The 22,432-nt window shown below is 40.5% G+C and overlaps 1 protein-coding gene across 2 annotated transcripts in view; it reads left to right on the plus strand.

Annotated features, from left to right (window-relative positions):
• The window catches only part of pcdh11 (protocadherin 11), a 128,632-nt gene that overhangs the window by 43,826 nt on the left and 62,374 nt on the right, over positions 1 to 22,432 (plus strand). The window contains exon 4 of one of the 2 annotated variants that reach the window (XM_055016549.1): positions 9,356 to 9,415. The exons of the other annotated variant lie outside the window; for it this stretch is intronic. Coding sequence (XP_054872524.1) covers positions 9,356 to 9,415 — 60 coding nt within the window. The remainder of the gene's footprint in view (positions 1 to 9,355; positions 9,416 to 22,432) is intronic. 2 annotated transcript variants of the gene reach the window in all.

The following is a 22,432-nucleotide window of genomic DNA, read 5'->3' on the forward strand; positions in this document are numbered from 1 at the left end:
TAGATGTGTATATAGATTTAGATATGTAGATTGTTGGCATTCTGACATTTTGTTGTCACTGCATATTCCTACATGCTACAGTAGCTGTTCAGTCCAGTGCCTGATATTCCAACTTGAGATTTAAAGGGAAATAAGGAGCAGAGAAATATATGCACATATAAAATGAATACACAGCACCCAGTAGATTAAAAATCGGGAGCAGTGTATGGTTTCTATAAAGACTGAGAGCTTTATACCCCTAAAATGTACACAAAATTGGTATCATTACTTGCTTTCACATGTGTCACTTGGCTCCAGTGCAGTATAAACAGAGAGGACACCATAACAAAGCACTGCTCACAGCCACAATTGACCTTTGGGGTTCTGATCTCTTAATGTGTTTCTCTGTGTTGGTGCTGATAAAGCCTTCCTTCGCCTCTGTCCAAATCTATAAAGCTTTTCCGAAAGATGCTGGTAATGCGGAGTGGGAGACACAAATATCCTCTCCATTCCATGGCCATAACCTCGGCCTCTGCCATCGATAGCTCTAATAGGTGTTTAGAAGGTCTTGTATCTGCCTCTATTTGACAGCTTGTTGACGGTTCAACATGTCATTCAGAGAAAATGGTTTGTGGCTGGGGAGTTGGAGCGAAGGGAAGTCCAGAATTTTTAATGAAATCCCTCGAGGAGATTCAGAATGCACGTAGATTTACATGATCCATCTAGGCCTGAACCAGAGGGTAAGTAAATAAGTCCAAATCCTCATGAAAACACCCCACTTATTATCTTGCGAAGACTGACGGGCAGTCTAAAAAGCTCCCGATACATTTTGATCACTGTTCAGCAAAGTTATTGACCTCATCTTTAAGACAATATTTTTTTTCAATCCTGCACTCTGGCTTTACTTCACTGACAAAAATGGCCACGATCCAATTCAATATATTTGCGGGTACACTTCAAACTATGCTGATGTTAAAAACAAATAACATCCCTTACTTACAAAAACTAAAAACTTCTTCAGTAACTTCTTTAAACAGACAGATGAAAGCAGGTTACCATTTGTGTGAATTAACTTTCACCACTGTTGGGGGACATTTGTACTGGGAATTTGATCAGGTTCAGTCTTGGTTGGACTGTATGTGGAATGCAATGCCTGAGATTAGATGACTAGAACCTCTGTAAACTATTCTCTTTTAGACGTTACTGTCTGATTAGACTGTTTGTGGTATTTTAATTTCAAGTACTGAGCTCCTATTATACTCACAAAAGCGAACTGTCTCCTACTTGGATGAATTCATGGGTTAATGTTTATTCATTATGTGTGATGAACATCATGGGTGAATTACATTTGTTTGGTCGGGGAAAAAACTGGGATTCACACTGTAATATTTGTCACCTCCAGTCTTAGCCCTGCCTTTTACACCAGGCTTCGGCAGTCTACATCTGCTGGCCAGAAAAGCTCTCCACCGAGGTTTAATGCAACCAATAAGATTATTTCAGCTTGCATAGCAGCTTTGTCTCTGAAAAATGTTTGTATTGCTAAAACCCCAATCTGCCTACAAGTCCTGGTTCATGTGTGGCCGTAACTCCCCAGACTAGGGTTTTGGTTGCGGCATCTTTGCCTACTAGTAGCGTGGAACACATGCCTGGCACCACCAGTGCCATGGGGAGAATGGCACACAGCTGGTTTGATTGGACTCTGGCCTTAATCGCTCATGTCTCTGCCATCAGCGCTCAAGGAGCAGTCACACTCATGTTAACTGTGCTCATACAAGGGAAACTGATTGGAGCCTTCTAGATTCATTCCCAATCAAATACTGAATCACGCTCAGACAGATAAAAGGCTGGTGTTGCTTTGTGCGATGGATATCAATGTCTAACGAGAAAGCTTGGGCTAGGCATTCAATGAGCTGCTTAGGGTCTCAATTCTCAGACAAATGAAGGGGTCTATTTTCAGAGACCTTATTGTTGGGTGCAAAATGGTGGGTGACAGTCCATGTGCCAAGATAAATACATGTCCTCCTGTGGAAATACCATTAGCCATGCATAGTTTAATCCTAAACGCTCTTGAGAAGGGCTGCAACATGAAATCGCAGGGGCCTGAAAGGTCAATGCTGAGCATTTCTGCTCAGAGCAGAGTAGACTGCTCATCAAAACAGAGAGTCCTCTTTGTAAATGGACAAACAGAAGATGATTAGCATATGTTTGCCAGATTTACTGTCAAATAGCTTTATAATAGTTGTTATGTTCATCATTCTGATCCATTTTGTCAAAAAAAAAAACAGTCAAATGGAGTCATTGTAGGAACACTTTAACATATACCATATGCACTGAGTACATTCAGTTCAGTCCAGCTCAGTTTTATTTCAATAGGACCCATTCACAAGACACTTCATATAGAAAGGTGAGGACCTTACATTATTTTATTATATACCATTATAAAGAGAAATCCAACAAGTCCAGATATTCCTTTGAGTAAGCCCTCTGGTGACAGTAGGAAGAAAAAAGGAAAAAAACTCACCTTTACGAGGAGGAAACGCCCAACAGATCCAGGCTCAGAGAAGACGACTATCTGCTTCCAGCGGTTGGGTTGAGGGTGAAGGAGAGAGCACAGGACTACAGACAGAAGTCAGACAAACACATAGGAGAATAATGAACTCTGGGGAAGTTGGTGAGGTCACTCGCTGCAGATTCTTAACTTGTAGCTTAAGACAAAACTTAAAAAGAACTCACAAAGTTAATGACATGCAATGGTGGCATATAAATGTATGGAGAGAGACAAAGAGAGGACAGTGGTACAGTGGTGCTCAGTGCATCTTGGGAAGTCCCCCAGCAGTAGTCCCCCTCTGCTAGTGGAGGAAAATAGTGACTAGACTGACTAGCCTACAGGACATCAGCAAAGAAGTACTAGTGTCATCAGAACACTGTAATTGCAAACCAAAAAAAAAAGAAAGCCTCAGCCTCATTTCAGCATAATTGTGTCTCTATTTTAAAAAAAAATGCAGCTTCTCACGCATACACACATAGATATGGCCAGCCATGCACAAACACCCATATATGAAAGCATACGCACAAAGAGACCACTCTTAATCTTTCTGAAGCACACATGTGCATGCTCATGCACACTTGTTCACAAAAATACACAAACAAGCACATATGCAGTGCACAAACACAAAGCAAATGTACTCACAAAGTAGATGAGCTCCAGTCTGTGTCGAATCGAAAGCATCTGCAAAGCCAGTTCCTCTCGGCCGTGGAGGCGTGCACCAGCCGGCAGAAGCGCCTGCTTGGTGTCCCAGGGTGGCTCGCGTAACACTTGGCCTGCTCCCTAGCCACTGCCTGGATCAGAAAGGCCCACTGCTATCATCCGGGCGCTGGCAGCAGCAATGCTAGGCTTAGAATGACAAATTGGTTAGAGGGAGTGAGTGACGAGAGCAGGCCAAGAAATATACTTTGAAGACAGAAATGCATTCCGGGTTTCGACAAGCACGCCACATTATATGGTCAAGTGTGCAAGTCTGAATCCCGCCATGTGGATTGATCCAGATCCCAAAGACACTTAAATGAGGCGAAGCGCTCTCATCAAGACAATGCCAAAGTATTTATCTTAGAAAGTCACCCAAAATATGACTGGATTAGAGAGCTTTTCAGCATGCAGTCTCTCGTCTCGTGGCCTCAATTTGTATCAAACTGCCCCTCCTCTCCAAAGTATCTGAGTAATAACAATTTTGTAGTATGGGCTCATGTTGTAGATATGGGAAGTGTTGTAACATTCACAAAATTCTAAAATTACACATATAACTATATTCAACTTAATCCAGGGGGACCCTGCTCCTTGCCATATAAATCAGTAAATTTACATAACTCAATCAAGATAATTACAGAAATAATCAGCAAAAATTCATGTTTTTATAATATCAAGCAAATATGATTCTTACTGATGAATTATTGATTCAGAATGTATTACTTAATCCGCTATTTCAACAAAGGAATCATTTCTAAATGATTTTCACCCATCACTACTACCACTACTGCATTTACAACCAGTAAATAACACTTTCTCTCTTTATCATTTGGTAGAAACCAGATGAAACATACAAGTGAAAGAATACTGTTTAATAAATGTTCTTTCTGTTTAGTATCTAGGTAGAACTTGGATCTCTGTAGGAGTGTGCACAATGTAAGCCAAATATAATAAAATTGATCAAATTACACCCTTTGTCAGGTAAAAATGAGTTGCAAATAGGAACAATGCGTGACCCACTTTTCAAAGACACCGTTGGCATAGGAATGATCCATAAATGTGGATTTGTTTGAGGCACTAAATATGGTGAATGCGTGGCATGTTTGGCATTCAGTAGCAGCTCTGTTGCTCAATTTAAAACTGTACGAGCTTGTGAAATTTAGTTGCGTCCCTTTTCTGTAGGTATAAGGCTTCTGAAAACAAAATCTCCTAATGCAAAGTCACAGCAGCATTCCATAGGCAATAAAAACAATATTAAGCTTCCTTGATGTATTTCAGATTATCAACAAACCCACGAAGAACGAAATCCTGCTCTACTTAATCCACAGCTATACTGCATTTATAAAAACAATCCACGGTACCAGAGACTGTTCAAAATCACAGAGACATGAAAAAACAGTCTTCAGTGAATGAGGAACAGTAATAGGGTGGCTAGTGATTGGCTGGTTAATGCTGGAGGTGCACTGGATCCTCAGTCTACCTGAGGAGAATACAGTGTACGGGACATTTTTGCATAAAACATATTCAAACATGAAACCGTGAATTTAATTAAATTCAATAGCCTCTGCAGTTTAATTTTGATTTGACTGTATAAAGGATAGTCCAACATATTTAAGCATTACCACAATTTTCTGTCCTGTTCATTTAAAAACTTTGCCTCACTTTAATTTGCTCGTATGTGGTCCTGCCGTATTAAGTGAGAGTTTGTTTTAAACACACCAGCTTTGCAGGTTGTAATTACAATGTTTTTCTGCAGGCTTGTTGGCACCTTGGTCAAAGGCAAGCTCCTGTGTGCCTGTAGGACTCCCCCTCATGTAAATTAGGCCCCCTTTCCTTGCCAAAGCAATCATGACATTGCACTGGTGCAATGCTAGCTCTGCAAATAAGCCATGTCAGAGGCACACACACAAGACACCGGATGTAACCCTCTTGAATTCCCTCTCTCAGCAAACTGCAGAGCCATACCAGTTGGCATCTCCAGAATTTGGTTTGAGGTTACAGAGTATTTTACTTTTGTTGTCAAATTGCTTTGCAAATGAGGCCCACCCTGGCACAATTTCAAAGAGCTTGTGCTATATGTGCAGCTTCCTTCAGGCGCTAGTTTCTGAACCTTCATCATTCTGTATGCATATGCACAGTACTGCACTAAGCTCACATGGAAGACTAGATAAACATGCCAAGCTGGGAGGAAGATGGAAGGCAGTATGCTTATGTCTTGTCAGCCCGTCTGGATGTTGATTCTGTGTTGCTCAGCTTGAGTGACATGGTCTATCTAATAACATGGCAGGTAGACAGTATGAAAGCCTTGTAGCTTTCTACCCATTAAAATGATATTCAATCATTTTTTGATGGGCTTTTTTTTGCCTGAAACCACGCCTTATAATGATTCAAGGTTCGATTGCCATTCACGGTGAGATGTTGTATTGCTTGAAGCCACATCAGAATAATTGTTTTGATATGTTCCGTTTTTGCCTTGGCAATGACATTAATAGGAGGTGATTGTACAATGAGGATAAAGAACAGTTTTTGAGGTATGTTGAATTAATTTGAGCCACGGCTCCCCTGGCTCACAATTACACATTTTTAGGCTGGGCATCACGCTACAAGGAAAGCTTTGCGATACAAGTGCTGCACATATTGCGTGTACCTTTGATTGCATGTCCAAGTCAGCCACTAAATAATAATAATGCAGGGATTGAAACATTGAAAAATTGCCCAAGGCTCAGAAATTGCTAATGAACAGCAGCAGGGTGCAGTTGGGGTTGCAGTGGGGAATAAAGGCATCTGAAACCTTACTTCATGTTTCAAAGGCAAACAATCTATGGCCGCTTTCTTTCTGTGCCAAACATCTGTGTCATTGCCTCAAAATGGAGGAGACAAATGTTCAGTTTGCCCTGTGAAAAACTATACAGGAGTTTATGAAAACATTTTGGGGGGATAAAATAAATACTCATCTACGTGATATAAAAGCATTAATCAAACTTCAGCATCAGGCTTTTTTTTATCTTGCATAACACTTGTGGACTGACAAGGAGTCTGAGCATGATCTTCTCCATCACAATATTACAAATATGTGTTTTATGCTTGTTACATTCTCTTCCTCCACTGCCTGTCAAGAACTATTCTCACACTGCAGAGAAGGAGCAAGCAGGGGGAAATCCATGGAGAGGGATAGAGACAGAAAGCAAGAAAACGAGAATATATTTGGTGCTATGTGCTGCAGATCAAAAACATGGCAGTCACATGATCAAAGGCATTTGATAATCCTTGAACTACATTGCTTCTTTAATCCTAGTGAGAGAACTATATTTTATTGGGAGGGTGGGGGTGGGGAGGTGAAACAATGTCAGGGTGGCAAACAGGCAGAAAAGCTGTAACTAGCTGGTAGAAATGCAGTTTACTAAATGTAGCACAGTAGTTTTGCTAGAGCTGGGGAAGGCGACAGTATAAAGCCTCCTTCTGTGGAGGCTGAGCTGATGGAACTAGAAAGACAAATGTGCCACAAGTCCCTGTCTACTCAGCGCTGAATAGTGCTCTTGTTTGTTTGGTGGGGCTTGTTGGGTAGGTTGGCTTGTTGAATGTGACTAGACTGCTATATACTACATCTGGCACATAGAAAGAGAGCACAAGCTACACAGGGTTTGTGCTAATACTTCTTCCAAGCAAGTTGGCTTTCTGGTTAGTTCTACATTATGGTGAAGATTCGTCCAAATATGTATTACACAGCGCATAATTAAGACTTGGACAATTTGCGGGTTGTAATGGCTCTTGAGTGAGAGTGACAATTATGCAGACGAAAAACCTAAGGCACAGCGGAAATGATTCTTACAAAATCAGCATGTGTCCAAGAAATTAGATGAAGAAACATCATGTTACAGTTATCTTTCCGTTTCCTCTGAGAATATTTTTCGTTATGTAGCATAGCACCGTGCACTATGGGCCTCATCAAATTACAATAACCACCCCAAGCACCCTGAAAAGACAAAAACGTCAATATGTGGTGTAATCCAAAGCCCTCGGTTGCAGGATTTGTCAATAGTATTTCTTTATCAGATGCAAAAAAATCCCAGACCAGTGGCGAGTTGAAAAATGACAGCTGTATTCCCTTCCAGTTTTTTCGACTCATGATTTCCCTCCTGATTACGTTGTCTTGTGCGTCTCCTGTAAATAGCTGCCATGGAACACTCATGATTAATAATTACCTTTTAGAAGAGTTGGGCATTGTTTCAAAGGGATGTGGTACAAATGAAAAGTGGTGTTTTGTGCCACTCAAACAATAAAATAAGATTGCTTTAAATTAACAAGAACAGAAAAAACAAAGCAACAGTGATTGTTGCCACAGAAGATCTTGCAGTATGCTGTTGTGCATGCATGTTTGAGCTGGAAAAAGAAAGACATTTAGATTATGTGCGGTTGGTGTCGAGCTTCAACAGTCCTCTTTATTCAGCTGTACCAAGCACCAAGTCTGAGCAGAGTTTTAAAAACACATTGTTTTTATTAGTTAATATTTCTTCTTTTTCATTGTTTGTGCTTTCAAATTAAAGTAGTTGTTCAATATGAAATACATGCTCAGTTGTTTACTTGCAATTTTAAACCACCTTCAAATAAGGGTCCTAAGAAGACATCACATTTTCTGCTGAATAATTTTTGCACATTTGGCATCTGATTTTGTACAAAAATTTTTTGTATTTGTCTATGAGCTCCTCAGACGATTCAAGGGTGACTGGAAATAATAAAGCCTGCACTTGAATTCTGTTGTGCGAAGCTTTTTAATCATTTTTTTAATTCTTCCATTTTCAGCATTCTTGATCAACCTTCAGTGGTAATTCAGTGCATGATCATCTATATAGTATTAAAAAAAACGATTCTCACAATAATTAATTGTACTATTCTCATCTTTTCATCCATCTCCACTTAAATCACAATATACTGTGCAGTCTATAAGCCACAATTTTGGAAGTGATGTTTGCACTCAAGATTATTCGGTTTTCCTCACCACAAATATGCCGCAGCAAAATATATTTCATGCTGCTATCCCTGAAGAAAATAATTCATGTTTATTTGTCACATCAATTAAGATATCATGGTTATATTGCCTACTCAATCTGTAGGGAAAATTTTGTCTACTAATTCCATCGTCCCAGTAAGACCCATTTATTCATTTATATTTCATGACTTGGTGTTTACGCTTACAGTGAAAGCCCGGCTGTTTTTTTCTTCTTCTCTCTCTCTCTCTCCTTAGTTGCCTCGGCCAGTGAGGTGTTCTCCTTCTACGCTGCAATGAAATATAGATGTTAAGAGTCTGGAGAGTTGAGTGTCTCATCTGTCCTGGTGATACCATAAGGCAGCCATTAATAGTGTCACGGAGCATCAGACATACCACAGGCACATAATTGGATATGAGCACATAACTGAAAGCACCTGCTTGGAAATCAACAGGGCTTTCCCAGGAGGCAGGCCCTCGGTAGATTCCCAAAGAAGTTTGCAGGGCCTGTCCACTTCCCTGCCGGCTTGCTTCACCCATTGCTCTTTTCATTTCTCGCCGAGGTCAGCTAAAGATGGCTTCTTGTTTTTTTTTTTTTTTATGGTGGCATTGTGAGTATGCAAATGCTTTGGATCTTTGCATAATCACAAGCAGCGGGGCCATCTGTTGTTGGCTTGTTGACTTACCTTGTGTCTGTGTTTTAATGGTGTTTTCTTGTATCTGAGTGATGTATTGGTGTATTAACAATGTGATAATCATTTAACCTCAAAAAATGCAATCAGGCGTGTATGCGAAAGTCTGAACATATGTTCAGTGAAATCTTCTGACAAAGAAGGATTTATAATCTTTGTGGAGGGAGAGGGGGAAAAAGGGGGAAAACTGGAAAACAAAAAATTCTGCATTATTCCCACTGACATGATGTACGATTAGATTACGCTGTCAAGATAAAGATTTAAAAAGTGACCGTCAACAAAAGCTGTGTTCTTGGATTAGTGGACAGCAAAGAGTGGAAGTCACTTAGCCGCCCCTAAAGATAAATTTTCTGAAAATGCTAATAGCAAGGATGAGGAAATAAGCTGCAACTTCTATCACTGAAGATTTGTTGAGTCCAAAGAAAACATGTCCCTGATAATGTGTTTTGCTTGTAGAACCTGAGCCAGACACCGGAGAAGTCTTTTAATTCACCGCCCCCCATTTGTCCTCATAAGGTAAGCTCAGGCTTGCATGCAGGCAATGGATGAATAACATTATATTAGGTAATTGTAGATATTTTAAGAATTTAATGTTCCGATTAGGCTTGTTTTTCTGTGTCTATTTGCATTTGTAAATTAGCTCTACATCATGTCAAGACCCTTGTCATCTTTTAACATATCTGATGTTCCCTTCACCATTTCATCACGACACTCTGCCAAATGATGTGCAAATGAATTTGTTCATCAGCGACTCAAAAAGAATGATCTTTTCATTTCAAAAACAACAGTTTCATCTGTTTTCTCCTCTTGCTCTCTGCATCCTGTTAATCATTCGAGATTTATTTAACACGAGGCGAGAAGGGCAGATTTATTCAATGCTAATTACTTGTGCACATGCACAGTCAAAGTCATCACTTCACTCTGATTGTCTCAAGTCATCTCCCCAACTGGAGTAACTCTCTTTTTCCACCCTTACTCCCAGTGCATGCCTCTTGCAAATGTGATAATGTGCTATGCAGTGAAATTCACACAATTTCAGTTCACTTAGCACCAAACGTGTCAGAAATGCCTGTGTCCTTTTCTGGATGAATGGCGGAGAGTGGCTTAGTGCAAGAGTGGACCTTGGTAAAAGAAGCCCAATGGATGGAAGCTGTCTGACAGCCTGTCATCAAGTGTTCAAAGCCTAACAGCGCCCTACATCCCTAATGCACAGCTAGTTGTCCAAAATGACTTTGGTGGCATTAAAATCTGCAGACAGTGGTAGGACAGTAAATAATAACAAAATATGACACCCCTTCCCTTGATCTGTCAGTGGGAAATCACAAGTCAAGCATTCAACTGTTGTTCGAATGTCTGTCAGTGCAAAATAATACTGCATGTCCTTCACATAGGACCTGAACCCTTCACATTTCTATTTCTGTTGCTCTTTATGAGAAATTACAGTCTCAGATAGGAAGTTATAAAACAAGACCACACCTCTGTATCTATAACTCCACAGAGTACATCTGTCTGTCTCCTATTTCTTGCGGCCGCCATATTTCTGTCTCATTATCTCCGGCTCTGACTTGCTCTCCTTCTGTTTTTACACAGCTGATCAGGGCTGATGTAATGGGGGAACACCGTGGGTTTGCGGATAGTGTTATTCACGTTTTAGCTGTTAGCAGCGGAACATAATCTCCCTCTAGTCAGCTCACATTAGTCTCCATGATCCGCACCAGCCCAATATGTGCAGCGAATGCAATGGGCCAGCTGGGGTAATTTAGTATGTCAGTCAGCTCAGGAGGCTGGTAAAATGAATAAATGGCTGGATATGATTTATATGTAAAGAATATTCTGATTATAATGGCTCTCAGAATAGAATATCCTCTGTCTTTTTAAACTTCTCTTCATCTGCATTGTGTGCATCCCCCAGATAGATAGTGAAATGAACAGAGGGCTTTTAAACTGACTACTCTGTGATTATATTAAGAGCGTGAGAATGAGAGAGCAAGGAAAGAGAAGGGAGGGAGGAGATCGGGTGCCCGAGCACTAAGTATATATAATTGCTTCTTGACACATTGGCCAAATTCTGCAGTGCCAGGATCTGAGCAAAGATGATTAACGGCTGTCCAAGTGGGTGGGCACTGCAGGTCTTTCAGGGCCTTTGGTTTCCATAGTGATCCTGGTCTAAAGGCCATATATTGCATAGTGAATATCCCAGAGGTCCACACATTGTTAAACTACAATTATAACTCACATCAAGAGCATTGTCTGTCCACTGCAAACTCTCTTTTTCATCCGCCAAGCGTCTTGCTGCTTTTTTTCCCTGCTATTTTTTCTCCCTATTTTTCTTAAACGTTCTCCTCTAGCTGGCGAGAAGATTAAGAGTGAAAATCTTGCATTATGTGAATAATTGATGAGTGGGCTCACCTCAGAGCATCATTACAGTACAGCAGTCAGGGTAAGAGGTGAGGGTAAGATCATATTTCTGACACGAGGCTTCAGGCGGTAGAAAATTGTCAGTTTTTCGCAAGGCTTTCTTTTGAATCTACGAATAACAGAATCTCATTATAGCACAACAGGACAGGAATGAAATAACAACAGAGATGGACACATATGTGCATGTTGCTGTATAAATCTTAGAATCACATTTGTAACACAAATGGTAAACATGCTTTTTCTGTGTGTTTGACAAACTGTCATTTAGTAGGTCGTTGGTGTTTGAGATGTGGTTGTGTTCTGATATAATGTGCTTGCGTCTATGTGTGTAAGAATGTGTGTGCATGCACGCATAACTACATGTATGTCTATGTGACTAGTACAATCTAAATAAGTGGCAGATGGAGAGGGCAAGGGATGGGGGTGGGGATCAAGCACCTCTGACAATATGGGGCCTGCACTGCACCTTGTTCCTGCCAGCTTTGAAATTGCTAAGGTAAACTAAAGCCGTGCAACTCTAGAATGGCATTTCACAGTTTTATTTTCCGCACATTTCACAGTTTTATTTCCCACCAAAGAGAATCCCTCTAGTGAAATGTCACATAACAATGTGAAAGTTGAGTGATGAACATGCGAGACCGATGCTGTGCTTCTCGAGGCACACTTCATCCCGTGAAGAACGGCACACAAATATGCCATTCTTCAAAAAATCCAAAAGAGATCCTCTGTACGGCAGCATTTTTAAGTCAAGGAAAGGCCACTAAATAAGCACATCTTAATGATGATTCATTCTGTATAATAAAAGAAAATCCCCCCGGCATCCAAACAAGAGGCTAGTCTTGCAGTAATTAAGCTTAGTTATAGGCATCATGCAGACTGGGTGGTTAGTGAGGCATCTTCCAGAATATGTAGGTCCATGTACATGCACGTACACATTCACTCACTCAACCTCCCTCTTGCTCTCTCACACATACACACACAAACATACACACACACACACACACACACACACACACACTCAATTCATTTGAGGTAAATGTGATCTCAGAAGACAAGCAGCAACAACCCACGGTTCCATCAGGGTGCCTGGGGTTGCATTGGTGGCCATCGTCAAACAAATAATGCTTTGTGACTGAAAAAAAGACAACCCAAAAGGTCATTTGTGACCTCTGGGACCAGTAGTGTGCAGCATCTGTCACTAGCAAGCACCGCATGTCTGTGTCAAATGGCAAAAGGTATGCGGTGCAGCCAGCCTGCCATATAATAAAGGCAGTAGGCCTATATATACATAGCATCACTGTCACAGCTGCATTAGCAGGGCTCTGCAGTATCCAAGCTTATCCACAGAACATCCAACACGCCATACTGTATACATGACTGGATGGATAACTTGAAGCTGGTCGCAGAAGCATTATACAAACACTTAAATACACACACTTTTTAAGGTCATACATGGACTGCTGTATGAATAAATATGACTAAATCCAGATCTATATTCAGATTTTGTGGTAAATCCACTGAAAAAAAAAACCTCAAATATTATTTGATATAATTGTAGGGTATGATTTGCTTCTAAGACACTTTTCTCTTTTAAAAGTATTTTTTTCACTTTTGAATGGCATATATAGACACTGGAGTGATGCGTTCAGAAGGGCAATAAATTACATTTTATCAATATTTATTTTGTGCTTATAATTTTAAGTGTTTTTGATTGCATCATAACAAACAATTTCGATGTACACGCTCATGCAGCACCGCTCCTACAGTCTGCGGTTTAGGTAATCTTCAGGGGGATGACTAACAATGACTGGCCTCCATGTTTGATGTTATCTCTGTTGTCACACAATTTCCGCAACAAGGATTAATGGCATCAAAAATTCAGGGGAAATTGATCAGGGAATATATAATCCATGCTTCTTTCTCAGTCAACTTGCGGTGCTCATATATCTGCATCAGACCACACCTCCATGTGGAACAAATCAATAATATTCCATTTCTAACCAAATTCTTCTTTTTGAATGATGAAATCCAATCTTCACGGACACACTAACAAATTGGATATCCTGACAGCTGCATTAGAAAAAGAAACAGAAACACAGGGCTGACATGGGTTACTCTGTAAAAAAAATATACCATACATATTGTGCAAAGAAATTGCATATCTCACAAATTTCATTTGGAATTCTCTCAAAGTGCAAATGAGACAGACTTCAGTAGTATATTTCCCAGATTCCCTCCACTGTGCTCCCTCTCTCTTGCTGGCTGTCCTTTCCTCTCACTTGCCACAGCATATCCCCCCCCCACATCCAGCTAAACCAATCAGGGATTTGAGGGCCTCGCTTCCAATCAATTACCACCCAAATCAGTGCAGAGGCCTTTGATATAGAATCATTTGTCAAATCAGTGCAGATGGCTGGGGGCAGGTACCGTTGTGCCATAGGCCATATCCATGTGGAAATCTCTGCTCAGGGTGGGCTCTCCTGATGCTCCCCAACCTATTAATGGGAAGTCATTGTGTGCTCCAGGACTGCTGCAGTCCAGCTTCCCAGTCCCTTAGATTGCTAATGTATAAGCATCTTAGCCCGACCAGTGGATAATACCAAACCCTAGAGTCTATGATTCGGGCTATTTTTAAGGCAGGTGAAATGTGATTTTCACACATCCTACTTGAGGTGTTCATATGGATTGTATAAAGGCTGCAGGAAGCGTATCCAAGGGGCAGATTTAAAATGCAGAATTATCACATTTGACCTGCTCTGACAAAATATGCCTTAGTACATGAGTCAATCCACTGAAGCGAAAAACCCAGTAATATCCAACAGAAATGCAGATTTTCATCACACATACTACAATTGTACACTTGGGCACCACTGCCATGTTTTTGAACTGAAAGCTCCATATCGTAAATATACGTCTGGACTAAAGACATACAGATGATGATCCGCTCATAAACAATACTGGAGTCTATAGCAGCAGTAACTTAGGATCAGTTCAACTGAACCTCCGACAGTAAAACCTGAGGAAGCGGTATTGGAAATTATGCACATTATGATTAGTGAAATGGCATTAGAGAAATCTGAATAAACAGACACATATTATAATAAAATCACCATATGAAGCAAAGGCAGATTTGAAATAAATAAACAACGAGTGCAGACAGCAGAGTGGCAAATGTAAGACAAAATGAAGAGAATGAAAACAACAGTGGCAGCTTGCACCGTTTACTATGATAATTCATTATGAGTTATAGTCCTGGATTTATTTATTTATTCATTTTGCTTTGAACACTGCCATTTGTTATAATTATATAAATAAAAATATGTCTTTTATCAAATAAATCTGTATTTATTTAAAAATTATACAGATATATTCAAATTATCTAATGGAAGCCATTTTGCAAAACATTAAAATAAGGAATACACTTGGAAATTAATGGCATTAGTATGTCTCAAATATAGAAATATTCCTGTAGCTGTCTACAGAACATATTTTGTTGTAATAGTCTGAATTTTCAACTTAACCAAGCACAAGACAATGCAGAGATATTGTGTATTTTTCTTCTAAATGAGTAAAGAACTTAATACAGGCCACAAACCAGTGCAGCAAAAGTCAGTAAACCCTCCATTAGTGAGATTCTATTCTTTTAATTTTCAGTATCTTGTACGTCCATCTTTATTTCTGGAGACAGAGTCCATCCATTTTGACTTCAACTACACACCGTTAATCTTTTGTGACTGCACCTTGTGCCGCAATGGTATTGACAAAATCTGTTCACAGACATTTGGACAGACAGAGACAAACATATTACACATGCCAAGGTGCGTAAAACTGTCGCAGTGGTAGTTTGTGCTACTGTAGGATCATATTTTGCTGCAATGACACACATGCACACACACACGCACACACGCGCACACAAACTCACAAGGTGAAAACAATCCCAGCTATGCTATTGCGGCTAGTAAAAATTGAGAAAGCTGTTGAATTCACAGGTTCTTTTATAACCTAGGCCATGCAGCTGGCCTTAATTGGAAATTACATATGTAATCCTGGGAGCTTCAGTAAAAAGCAACTGGACTTCTCTTTTTATCCAAGAGGCTTCTTCAGTTCTAACGGCTGGAAGTGCAGAAGCCTCTTGCATGAGAGGTGAAATGTCTTCAAGAAGCTAAAAGAGAAGTCCACTTGCTTCTCCCTGAAGCCCTTGGGATTGCCATGACCTGGATGACTGAGAATCTACACAGAAATACGCATGTAGTCACTTTGGTTGAAGTGATCATAAGCAAACTGACTTTTTTTTTTTTTTTGGAGTGGTTGCACTTTGGAGCTTGTTTTTTTTTCAGAATAATCTTTCTAAACCAAACTGTTTTTAATTATACATAAGATTAAACACATTACACTTAAAATCAGAGCTTTTATTGCAAGATGATGCAATTCTGATTGATTTAACAATTTAGTGATATTGCATAGAGGTGTATTAGGTATATTGTAACAACAATACTGCAACAACAACCTGGCCTGAATGTTGTCACATAATTGTTTGCCATTAGACGGAAACTTTGTGGATTTTCTTGTGTAATGACTTAATGACTAAACCATTCAGGCTCCATTAGTTTACACTCTGCTGCAAACTAAATTGTCTCGGTGATTGATCTCAAAAGTTAAAGCAAACAGAACTTGTGTCCTCAGGTGATCTGGCTTGTCAGAACTGGAGTAAAATAATAAATAACGAAACATAAATAAATTTATAAATAAAAACCCTCGAAATCTGAAATGTTTAATTTATAGATGAAGCATTAATCATAAAACGCTCAAGATTCATGGCTATGGTCTAAGTTATAAAAAGGCTTCTTTTAATGATTTTATTCATGAGCAAAGTATTATTCAATGCCTTCATGTTTCAGTGATGTATCTTGGCCTCTTATTTTTTCCTCCCTACCATTATAAATCAGTGCAGTGCTGTGGGATGACACGGATGCCAGCCCTCAGTTCTTTGTGCAAGAATAAGACAAGTTCTCTGTAGTGTTTGATACACATTCTTTTGGAATACGTCTTCAGATCAACACAGCACAACTGTGTCTCTGGCAGACAGAACAAAGATCGCTGAAATTAGAAATGAAAAATAAATGTTTAAAAAAAAAGAACAAACCTTTGGAGCCCATGACCGTAAGCATAAATGACCTCATTGGTCATTTTTAGATCTGCAAACACACAGTCTACCCGAAGCCGTGTTTTAGCAGCAATCAACATAATCATCAGCTAGCAGCATTAACAGATAGCCTAGTGGGTGCATTGTCTGTTCTCCAATTTCACAATTTGTAGTCATCATCCAAGCAACGCTTTCAGTGTAGGTGCTAATAAAGCTGCATTTATAATTCATGTTAATATGTCATGTGTTTTCTTGTGTGTCATCCCTTATTTGTTCTATGGAGTGAAAAGATTGTTTCAGTTTTGCACATAGTTAAATCAAAAACCCACACATCTGTTGAGGTAACATGTGGCTTGTCAAGAATACCCCACTGCACTGTGAGAGGTGGATCAAAGAGCGTCTTTATTTTTTGCTTTATTCAGAACATTGTCGTTCGCACATCATTACCATGACTGATCTGATGATAGTGAGCGCCACCTCTCATTTTTTTTTGCCAAAGACGTGACTCTTTGTCTTTTTATATATATATATATCATGAGGCAGGTCTCATGAGCTTTGACATGCCTCATATTGCTTCAGACAGAAAATAATAAAGAACAAATGGAATAATAAGAGAAAATTGCAGATTGGAAATGATTACAAGCATGCAGGCTCTCTAGGCAAGAACAAGCTGCATCTTTCTGGATATTTTTCTCACCCTTTGCCTTTACATATTTCACACTGGCATAGTCTTCCGAGATGTAAGTCATACTGAGAGAATTTGACTCTGCATGCTAAAAAGGCATAAATACAGGAGGAAAAAAACACAACCAGCAGATGACCTTATTACACTCAGTATGTACCATGCAGTAGCAATATTGCCTTTATTTGTCATTATTACCACCCGCTATTACAGTGAGTGGGAGGAATATCAATTTGACAAAGAGGGCCTCTGACTAAATGTTAAGGAGCCCCCCTGTCATGTGAGACACATCCCTACTGTTCTGAGTGGGAAGATACGGCTGTGTTTTACTACTTATGGATATTCAATGGAAGAGCACAGAGCGGGTCTTGCTGTAATAAGGCATTTACCAATGCAGAGTAGCACTGTGCGCTGTGAGAACATATGTTAATGCACTTGGCTGTGGCCAGAGAAACAGCGAGAGGTTTGGAAAAAAAAAAAACACATGGGACGGGCCTCCTGGAGCACACATTTGCCTTCTACAAAGATATTAATATGACTGGTGCTCAGTAGTAGAGGAGGAAAAATTACCCTTGCAGTGAGGGGAAGTTTGTTTTGGTGATGGTGATGGACCCCAATTGAGTGAGTCAGGCTGGCATAAAGAGGAAGCTTTGTACAAGGTAGCTTCTGAATTACATCGACTGTACACCTCTAACTGGCTGCTCTGCCAGGAAAAAAACTGACATCAACGTATTGGAGGAAGACGTGCATGAAGCAAAAGGGGGATATGGATGTGATCCTTGTCTCTGCTTTATCAAGGCTGTGCTTTTGGCTTTGTGAGAAGGATTGTCTGTGTTCCTTCTCAAGAACTGACAGTGAGTACTGTACATAGAAGTCACTATTAGGAAATATAAAAGGAAAAAATGACAAACCTAACCTGGCATTTACTTTTGCTGCCTTTTTACAATTTGTTGATGACTGCAGCTGCAAAAAATATACAGATATAGAGATTTTATGTAGACAATGATTTGCTTCTATTTCTGTTTTTGATCTGGAGCCTTAAAAATGTTTGGTTGTATGTGCATTTGGGACCCTCCTACCAAGGATTTGGTGCAACCCCAAATGGCAAGTAATGGTTTTGTTGGTTTTCACATTCATATGGATTACCTGAAAAAATATTCATGAGCTTGGTACTGGTGTCATCAGAGATGGTGGAAAATGGCTTTCTTCTCTTGAATATTGAGTATGTTGACTGTTAATACAGAAGCAGTCAAAGTAATGCTTGTTTTCTGGGTGCAATGGGTATTTCTGTAGTCAAGCTGGGACTTAATTTTTTCTCCCTGTTTATGCAGTTGCCTTCTTTAATTGACCTGTATGTTATTTAGTTCTATTTCCATTTCACTGCAAAAAAGTAAACAAGCTGCCTTGGTGTCATTGGCTTTTACATCCTACATCGTTTCTAGGTGTTTTGTCCATAGTAAAGAGCAAATGATGAAAAAGAAATATACAGCACTGAGAAAAACATTCACACTTTCTTTTTTTTCACTTGACAGCATTGTTCAGCGCACCGAAAACATACTTATTAGGTGTTAGAAATACAATCAGGACTGTGGTGCTGATACTAAAATGGTAGCAATGAGAACTGGGCTACTGTAACTGCAGTATTTTCATTATTCTAAACTTGTATTGCCTTGTTGCAGGAAAAATTCCTTTCCTTTTGTAGCAGCAAAAATAGCTATTATGATGTGGGGTTTTTTGTTGTTATTTAGACTTACACAATGCAGAATAATACAGTGATGAATTCTGAAATTAAGGTTGTAATGCTACTATTTTTTTTAGTTACAACCCACATTGAATGATTGCACACACATTCCAGATGCACAAAAACAAAGCAAGTTATCTGTATGACAAATTTGATCTCTTAATATTAGAGAGCACATATTACTGGAAGAGCAAATTAAACCTCTAGGAAATGAGACCAATCAGCATATCCACAGAAAAAAAGGCTATGAGAGACACTGACACAGCATCATCACTTCTTGTTGTGGCCACAGTCATTTGGATTGGTGATTTTTAACAACTGCAAAATCCCTATGCCTCTGATAATATGTGAAGAATGACAGTGAATGCATTTGATAGACCCAGATGACTGTCGCTAAAGGACACTACAGCTATCAGCTGTTTCAACTGAAGACTGAAGAAACTCCCACTTTTCAGGAGATCACTTCCATGGATGTTTTTGGAATCATTAATCTGTATCATCGCTGTACTTCTTGTTTGACAGTGAATGACAACGATTCAGGCTCTCTGCTTCAATCGCGAGCTTGTGATTCAGCATGTCACTGCACATCACAATCTATGGACAATGCCTCAGCCAGTCTCAATGAAGCAAACTGTCAGACGTTTCAATGGAAGAGAGATCAAATGAACAATTCACGATACTAGGGAATCTTGATAAACTGAAGTTTTGACACATCGCTGTGGCTTTCCATTCTCTTTCCCTTCTCAACAGCACGCTTAATGACCATTTTATTACATGCACATCCCTATTACTGCAGCTTCCTCCTCCAGACAGTGAGTCAAGCCATTGTGAATCACTATGCAGGCAGACAGGGTTGAGCGGTTCAGTTACTGGCCAGCTGAGTATCTAGGCATCACAAATGTGTTACCAACATCTACAGTATGTCTAATTTTATTAAAATCAAATGCTGTACAAGCTATTTTTTGTGCATTATTATTACTCTGATGCATGCATTATCACCAGTGAAAGCAGTATTAGTAAAAACAAACAAACAAACAAAAACATAAGCATAATGTAGAAGCTTTAGATGCATGTGATCATTAAAACTGAATGTCTGCCGAGTGCACACATCAATACCTGTCTTACAAATCCCCATTTAAGATGAAGATGATCCAAATTTTATTTTAACTCCTTGGATCTATCCCACCTGGCATCAACATCAGGGGGTGCTGTTGAGGTTGATGGGGTAATGTGGAGTAGAATGCTTCTGTAGCACCCGTATGCAGCCACTCTGTTGGGGTAATTACCCCGAGAATGGTGGGTGCTCGGGTTCGTAAAGCTAAATGGAAAAAATATGTATATATAGATATCAAAATAAAAATGAGACCCAGAGAAGTTTTTTTTTTCCTTTTGGTCAAATTAGGAGAGGTCCGATTTAATAAAACACAAATATAGATATACCACCGACAAGTCAAAAAATATAAGAGAAGTAACATAAACTTTCCCAAAAACCAAATTATTGGCTAGTTCTAGGTGTCCCCGGATGGTCATAATGACAAGTCCCGCGGTTACTTTTTAAAACTAAATCCCTTTCTCCAACAATGAACGCTAATATTTCCCCCTAAGTTTACCCCACAGTCTCAAGGTTTGCCCTCCAACACCCACAAAATCACCGAACAATAGCACATCGATCTGTGCTCCATGATCGCGCACACAAGTACACTCATACACACACATACACACACATACACGCGGCCACATGGCCAAGTCTACTCACCGTCCGTGTTCAGTCTGAATCAACAACGTGGTGCAACGCTGTTTGGTCCATAAAACATTGAGTGCGGTGAAACAGCGCTCACGGAAAACATTGAGTGCGGTGAAACATTCCAATCCGAAGGATGCTAGCCGCAGGGCTAGCGTTAGCCAAGCTAGCCTCCTATCGAACTCCTCATAAACTGCTCCCGCAGTCGGTTCTCCATCCTCCTGCTCACCATCTGACAGCTGGGCTTATATGTCCTCAGCCTCGTTCTCCAAGCTTCCTGCTTGGGGCTGCTGAGTCTGTGTTTGGGTTTTTCTCAAGCCAAAAGAACCCACGCTGTCCACGCCGCCACGCTCTGCCTCCTGCTCCGCTGCTGAGAGACCATCGAGGAAAAAAGCGTACCTGCGTACCTGCGTACCTGCGTACCTGCACACCTGCACACCTGCACACCTGCACACCTGCACCTCCTCAGTGTCACTTCCTCGGGTCAAAAGTACCCACCCAGACACACTCACAACCAATCACACCATGGCATACAGCCAGAGTAAAACAAAGCAAGATTGCCTACAGTAATTTCATAATTACCACCCGGCTGCACCCTCCCCCTTCTAAAAGATTTTGATGTCCTCATCAAAGTAAAGTTTTGTTTTGTTTTGTTTTTTTTTTTGTTTTGTTTTGTTTTTTTTAATTAGAGTACTCTAATAGTCTTACAATTTAGTGAAGAGGTCTCCTTGGAACAAGTGGAACACAACGCCATGGGGTGGCACCAAAGGGTTTGACAGGGGCTGCTTCTGGGATCCCTGTAAATTCCACTTCCAATCAGCACTCCATGGCTTAAGACTGTAACGGGATGTTCACAGGATTTGCCAAGTTCATCATAGCTCAGCTTAACCACTGGACGTGGGACTCTCTTTGAGCACCTGGGGGGTTGGATCTCCACTTCATTGTATGGTTGGGGGTAAGGTCTGCTCCCCCTTCTAGAACGTTGATTTCTGGATCAGCGTTGGGAGGCAGGTCCAAAATGTCATTCACAACTGGTTCAGCATCAGCCATATCTTGAGCTTGACTTTCAGCTTCTATGACGTCGGGCTGAGATGGCGTTGTTGATAGTTCTGGGTGTGTCAGCAGCTTTTCCAAGTCGAATTCAAATGGTCTCGACAGGTATACTTCCTCATACTCCGACTCTGAGGATATGTCCTCATCCTTTCTGGTTGTCTGCACCTGTTCTCTGGACTTTTGTTGTTGTGCCCTGGTTACAGGACTTTGCCTCGTCTCCTCTTCATCATCTTCTACGGGAAATCTGACAAGATAACCAATGGGTAAGAGGTGGTTACGATGAACAGTCGGTTCTCCATCCTCCTGCTCACCATCTGGCAGCTGGGCTTATATGTCCTCAGCCCCGTTCTCCAAGCTTCCTGCTTGGGGCTGCTGAGTCTGTGCTTGGGTTTTTCTCAAGCCAAAAGAACCCACGCTGTCCACGCCGCCACGCACTGCCTCCTCCTCCGCTGCTGAGAGAACATCGAGGAAAAAGCGTTCCTGCACACCTGCACCTCCTCAGTGTCACTTCCTCGGGTCAAAAGTACCCCACCCAGACACACTCACAACCAATCACACCATAGCATACAGCCAGAGTAAAACAAAGCAAGATTGCCTACAGTAATTTCATAATTACCACCCGGCTGCACTTCCTTGGCACAATTAGGTCCATAAATATCAAGTATTCTTCGGGCCAGAGCGCAGTAAACATTCACATTTAAAGCCACGACTGCGCATCGGCCTTGTGCCACCAGAGACTATTGGTATAGCTAACG

The sequence above is a fragment of the Amphiprion ocellaris genome, chromosome 13 (genome assembly GCF_022539595.1).
Source record: "Amphiprion ocellaris isolate individual 3 ecotype Okinawa chromosome 13, ASM2253959v1, whole genome shotgun sequence".
Taxonomy (NCBI): Eukaryota; Metazoa; Chordata; class Actinopteri; family Pomacentridae; genus Amphiprion; species Amphiprion ocellaris.